General features: G+C 53.7%; 3 protein-coding genes across 3 annotated transcripts; 1 reads left to right on the forward strand and 2 right to left on the reverse strand.

The window, feature by feature from the left end:
- Positions 1-91: 91 nt before the first annotated feature.
- NGA_0110320 (endoribonuclease l-psp) lies at positions 92-601 on the reverse strand (the record flags this gene model as incomplete). The annotated part of the gene is made up of 2 exons (XM_005855150.1): positions 530-601; positions 92-240 (listed from the first exon to the last, which is right to left on the reverse strand). Coding segments are annotated over exons 1-2 (216 nt in total), but the record flags the coding sequence as incomplete, so codon positions are not given.
- A 588-nt stretch (positions 602-1189) lies between these two features.
- Positions 1190-3868, reverse strand: EXOC7 (exocyst complex component 7; the record flags this gene model as incomplete). Its single annotated transcript, XM_005855151.1, has 3 exons — positions 1190-1230; positions 1398-2151; positions 2423-3868. 3 exons carry the CDS (start codon positions 3866-3868, stop codon positions 1190-1192), a joined length of 2241 nt encoding a protein of 746 aa, XP_005855213.1.
- A 904-nt stretch (positions 3869-4772) lies between these two features.
- NGA_0109620 (dna topoisomerase i) lies at positions 4773-5994 on the forward strand (the record flags this gene model as incomplete). The annotated part of the gene is made up of 2 exons (XM_005855149.1): positions 4773-5469; positions 5746-5994. Coding segments are annotated over exons 1-2 (864 nt in total), but the record flags the coding sequence as incomplete, so codon positions are not given.
- Between the last annotated feature and the right edge of the window lie 2 nt (positions 5995-5996).

The following is a 5996-nucleotide window of genomic DNA, read 5'->3' on the forward strand; positions in this document are numbered from 1 at the left end:
GAGAGGAGCCAATCAAAACAAACACAGACGTCAAAGAAATCGGATGAGGCTATAGTGGAAAGAAGGAGCAGAAAAGGGCGTCCTCACCTACCTTGTCCAAGTCCCCCAATTCCGACTTCAGGGTGGCCAGGAGGTTAATTGCAATAACCTGCGCTGCTTCTTGTCCTTCCTCCAGGCTCTTGTCGGCACCCACCTTTCCAGTCATCAGCACGCCGTTTTTAAGAAGCGGGATGTGCCCGGCTGTGAAATGGAAAGCAAGAAAGTGTGTCAAGAAAATGATCCTTCGATGTCGTGCTTTAGTATTATGTCCCCCCCCTTCGTCACCAACAAACATAATATGCCAAGCCGCTTTATCACCCAATCTTTGTGTCACCATCATTTCTTGTACACGCTACACTCACCCAAAAACAATAAGTTTCCAGTCCTCACTGCAAGGGCGTAGTTTCCTGGGCATCAAAGACCGATGTGGACGGAGATGGTGGGAGACGTAGGTATTTTATGAAATGATTAAGAACATACCACCACTCACCTTTCGGCGCGATAACGTCCGGCAAATCAATTCCTAGCTGTGCTAGCCTGGCTTCGATTTGGACCATTCTGTACGGCGAGAAGAGGTTTGCCTTTTCGAGTGAAATACGTGCCAAGTGTCGCCGAAGTTTATCCTGCTGTGTTGAGGAACGATAACATGCACAGGGACGACCCAATGGTCGAGATTCGTATAAAAGCTATGAACTAATGTCATGGGGAGCGGTTGTTTAGGCTGGATGCGGTGAAAAGGAGTGGATCGATGATTACAACCATTTTTCGGGTCTTGCGCATGCGTGCATTGCCTTATTGCGTTAAGCGAGTCCTTTGCCCTCATTTTTTGAGAACATTCTACGCATTGAAAAAGGGGTTTCTTCATGCTGAGTATGACATGGCTTATTTGAAGTATGAGTAGTCGGCTTATCATAGACAGGCTCCACCAAACAGTGTACATTCTCTGTGAAAGTCGTCTGCGATGGAACATACACAAAACAGGGCTTTTACCTCCCACGATATCTTGAAAGGAACCACTTCAGATCATTTTTTTGTTGAGATATGCGATGAAAACTGTGAGATTATTTTCTTTATCGACATGCAGGGCTCATACACCACTATACAAATTTCCTGTTGATTTTGCTTTCAAGCACTTCATTCCCTTTTCCTCCTAGAGAAGTAACCCGCTAACCAGACGAAAGGACTGGGAGCCTATTCCACCATATTAGCGTACGAAATGGGGAGCATATGGAGGAGGACAATTGAAGCCGAGACCTCTGATTCTCTAAATGGCAAATATCAACCAGCGTACAATTCATCTATCATACTTTTGACTGTCGCAGGAGAAAACCGGAGATATTGGTCCATATGCTTCTTACTAAATTGTGTTCCGGAAAATTTATCGTAGAAGGTCGTGTACGGAGGCAGGAAGGCTGCCTTCGCCTCCTCCCGCAACTGCATTCGTAAGCCTGCATCCAGAATCAAAAAGGACTTCTGCGTATTGTAGATCTCATCCATGGCCGTGTTGAATGCCGAAAATCTGGCTTTCACCAGCCTCCCCCCCTCGAAAGTGAGCTGGTGTCCTCCTGAAGTGTTTTCTACGTCCGGCAATGACTTGTCGTTCGTTGTGACTTCCGCCAAGTCTGCCCAGACCGAGGCGGTGAATTTGGTTCGAGAGTCGTTTGTGACCGTCCGGAGCCTGTCCATGAAGGCTTCTGAGACCACGCTTGTCAGCGACACGGTGCCAGAAGGGCACCAAGAGAACGTCGGGGCAGTCCGCACGAGTGGAGCTTCTTCCAGGGAAGAGGATGCTTCGATGGTGGAGACCATGTAGTGAGCGTTGTTCATTAGAAACACGAGGGGTTGTCCCGCCGCGCTATATTTGTCGACGCCGCCGTCCATTTTATGATACGCCTCGGTCTTCCCCTGGATGTTCTTCAACAGGTTCATAAACAACTGATGAGCATAGATCCGCAAATGCGTTTCCTGCTGTTCCTCCCCCGTGCTTTGTTCCTCTGCCTCTTCCTTCCCTCTGGTGAGGGCGGCTCGATCCTCCTCGCTTTCCCACGGGAGGAGGGCCAGGCCCCCGAGGAGGGGAAGATGCTCGAAGATTTCGTGGTAGGCAATGATGCGCTGAGGCAGGAGAGGAGGCCAGGGAAGAAAGGAGGAGAGAAAGGGGTGTGCAAAGGGGATGGAAAGGGCGCAAGAACGATCTATTGCTTCGCCCGGAACACGGGACACCGAGCTGAGTCAGGCAAAGGCAGGAAGAGCAGAATCCGCAGGAAAAGCATGTGGCATGCAGGGAGGGCAAGACAAGAAGGAAACAGACGGGGAAGATCCGGATAGATTCATCATCATGGGAGATTCGACCACCCAAAAATAGGAATAGATGCAGAGCCCGTACCTTAAAGGTCCTCAGTGTGTTGCTGGTAACCACGTGTACGGAGGCATTTCGTGGCAAGTTGTGGGAGGAAATGGAGTCGTTCAGCACATCGTCCAAGAATGTTTGAAGGTGAGTGATCGTCAGGCGACAGACGTGTCGGTAGAGAAGGTGAACGTGGGCAAGGGGTGGGGAGGAGTCAAGGGGGGAGGCAGGGAGGATGTTCCCCTTGGGATGGGACACTGCGGCAAAAGCCTTGGAAAGAGGACGAAGCGAGAGGGAGGTGGAGGAAGGGCGGGCACGGTGGTGGGGCTTGACTGTGGTGCTGGCAGGGATTTCCCGTAGGCTGGTAGGGACAGGGGATCCGGGGGAGGAGGCATGTTTGGTCACATTGGCAAAGGCCTGCTCGAATGCGGGCATTTGGTGTTCCATGCCTGTCAACACAGCCAGGAGCAACAGGGCTTTCTCTCCCGCCGTCTTTTCCCGCCCCAACATGACGTCCAAGGCCTCCGTCGCTTCCTTGCATACCCGGATTAAGACTTGGCCCATCATATCCTCCCAGGCCCGGATCGATTGCGCAAAATTCATGGGCAAGGTGCGCAGGAACATAATTTCTTCCCCCTTGATGATTTCGCGCAAAAAATGCAGGTAGCTGAGCCATGTTTCGGCGACGTCGCGTCCCAGAGTAGAGAGCAGAGCGGTACGATCCCCCACTTCTCCATCCCCTCTGCCGCCGCCACTCACAAACCTAGGCGGGGAAATCGATGCCCCGCCGAACCCTCCGTTGCTGCTGCTAGCACCACCCAAGACGCTCACAGACAGGCGAGTCTCTCCTCCCTTTCCTCCTCCGCTTCCTCCCCCGCCCCCGAAAGACTGTTGCTGCCCGTGCAAAAAAACGGTGACGGCCTCCTCAACTTTGCTTCCGCGCGCTCTGGCGTAGGCATCGGCCCATCGCATGTCCCCAGCACGTGCCATGGACTCGCAGATATCCCGAATGCGGCGGGAGATATTTAAGGCAATGGGCTCGGTGTGTTGGTAAAGGGGACTCTCCCCCCATGGACTCAGGCGGCCTGAGGGACCTTGGACCGTGCAACAAGAGCCCTGGACAATCAGCCGTACGATTTCTTCCTTCATTTCCGCGAGTAATTTGCTTCGACGGACGTCCAGGTGCCGAATGGCGGCCTCCCCCGACCTGATTCTGGGGCGGACCCTAAGGAAGGTGAGGGCAGCATGCACCCGATCAAGAATCTGCATGTACGCGTTTAGGGCGCACCGGTCCTCCTCGGTGATGGTAGGAGCCGAAGCCTGGGAAAGAGCGGGGATAGGGGCTCCTAGGCCTTTGCGGAGGACGACGTCGGCGTCGGCGCATACCCGGAAATTCTTGTGAATTCGCCGCAGGGCCGCGTAGGATTGGGTCACGTGGTGTTCTGCACGAGTGAGCTGTTCCGTGACAAGACGGATGGGCGCCATATTGGATTCCAAGCTGCTGAGGCGATGGTCGATTTTGTCGAGAATGGACAGGGACTCGAGAGTAGATTTATGATGTTCCTTAGATGGGAGGGGGTCATGGAGGAAAGGAGAGACAGCGGGCAGAAGAAAATTAAGGTGCACCCGTGACCTCAGTCGCGAAGTGACAATCTAGACACAGGGGACTGATGGCTTGATAGGAATGTCAAAAGGAATCTTTTTCCTACACATTATGCCATTTGTGCGGATACAGGGCGTCCTACGTGTCGAGCTTGTCTCGAGGCGGCGAGAGGAAACCGCGCCTCAGTCTACCATGGTATTTGTGTCGTAATTGCAAGCACCTACCTCCAGAGATGTACTGATGGTATGTATACTTTGTGCCAGGGCTTCCCCATCGTCCAGCACGGCGATGCTCATCTTGCCTTCTAATTATACCAGAAGAAGGAGTGGAGCAATCCCTCTTATGGCGACCCTAAGTATGCCTCCTAAGCAATTGCAAGCCGCAAAGCAAAAACAAATGTGGATGCCACCTTCTGGCTGCCCCCTGTTGAGGAACTTAAGTATTGAGCATGTCTATCACTGTGAAAGGATCACTGAAGGCTTTTATGTACGGGTGAAACAAAAAAAGCGGAGAGGCCTAGGCCCATATGCGTACTGGCTGAGAATGGTAGCAGGTAAAGGCCCGATACAAAGCAACCACGAGCAGGACCGCGAAGTTTCACCGGCCCGTACATCTCCCAAGGAGTGTGCACCTGTCTTTACGACTCTATACGCACAGATATACGCCACTTCGGGAAATTGATGCCGGCATTTTAACAAAGTAATTGAGGAGGATTGAAAGGGTCATCCGCCTATTGAAGCGAGCTCTTCAAGTAGCAGAAGTGACTTCCTTCATCGTCTTGCCCACACAACCACAGATCCTTGTACACGAGCACCTTCACTTCATGTTACCAACCAGTCAGGGATCGAATCAAGCGGGAGATATTTAGATGGACGGTCCATTGCCCGGCCGCATGACCTGCAGAAGGAAACGGTCGACTGCTTGGGCCCCCCTGCCCTTGCTCCTTGCCCCTCTATTTTCCACAGTGGCCCGCTCCCAAGCTTTGTTTACATCGACTGCCTTCGTCAGACCTCTGGTACCTGTGTCTCCATCCATGTTTCGTATCTTATTGCGGCGGCAGCACGACGTGACGACGCACATTTTCCCCTCCCTTCATCATCAACGACATCGCCTCCTCCCTCCAGCCTCGGTGGTCAGACTCGCCACAGCCCAGTCCACCACCTCCACGACCAGCACGCGTCGAAAATCCACAACATCATCCAAGGCAGGGAGCAAAGCCAAAACTTCGGCCGGAGCAAGGAAGAAAAAAGTAAACGGGGGCAAATCCCGCTCGGCGGAAGGCACTGGGGACGAGCCGGGGCTCTCATCGGGCACAAACCTGATCATCGTGGAGTCCGCGACCAAAGCCAACACCATCAAGCGCTTCCTCACGGGGGGGAAGGGTGGAGACAAGTGGGAAGTGGATTTTTGCATGGGCCACGTCCGAGAGCTTCCACGCACTTTGGCCGATATGCCTCCCACGGCGAAGAAGGAGAAGAGTAAGGTACGCCCCCAGATGAATCCAGCTCCCACCGGCAGGAGTATGAGGTCTCCTGAGTTCAAAATTTTATCCCCAAGGCTCAATTTAGTACCCCTGGTACCCCTTTGGTTGGCGCATGCGTTCCAACGCCTGTCGTCCGGGAAACCTCTGTTGCAGGACCTGATCTCTTCTTCCCTCCCAACTTCTCTCCCTATATTCCTCATTTTTCCTCCCTCCCACCTTCCATTCCTCCCTCCCTCCCTTCCCTCCCTCTCACCCACTCACCCATCCTTCGCGCAGGTCCTGGGTGTCAAGATCGATCAGGACTACGAACCCGTCTGGATCGTCCTGCCCGGGCGCGAGTCCGTGGTCAGCCGACTCAAAGAGAAAGCCAAGACGTGCTCGGCCCTGTACCTGGCCACCGACGAAGACCGAGAAGGGGAAGCGATCTCCTGGCACCTGCTTGACCTCCTCCAGCCCCGCGTCCCGGTCCACCGGGTCATCTTCCACGAGATCACGCCCACCGCGGTCGGGGCGGGTCTGGCCTCCCC

This window comes from Nannochloropsis gaditana (genome assembly GCF_000240725.1).
Source record: "Nannochloropsis gaditana CCMP526 unplaced genomic scaffold scaffold275, whole genome shotgun sequence".
Lineage (NCBI taxonomy): Eukaryota > Eustigmatophyceae > Eustigmatales > Monodopsidaceae > Microchloropsis > Microchloropsis gaditana.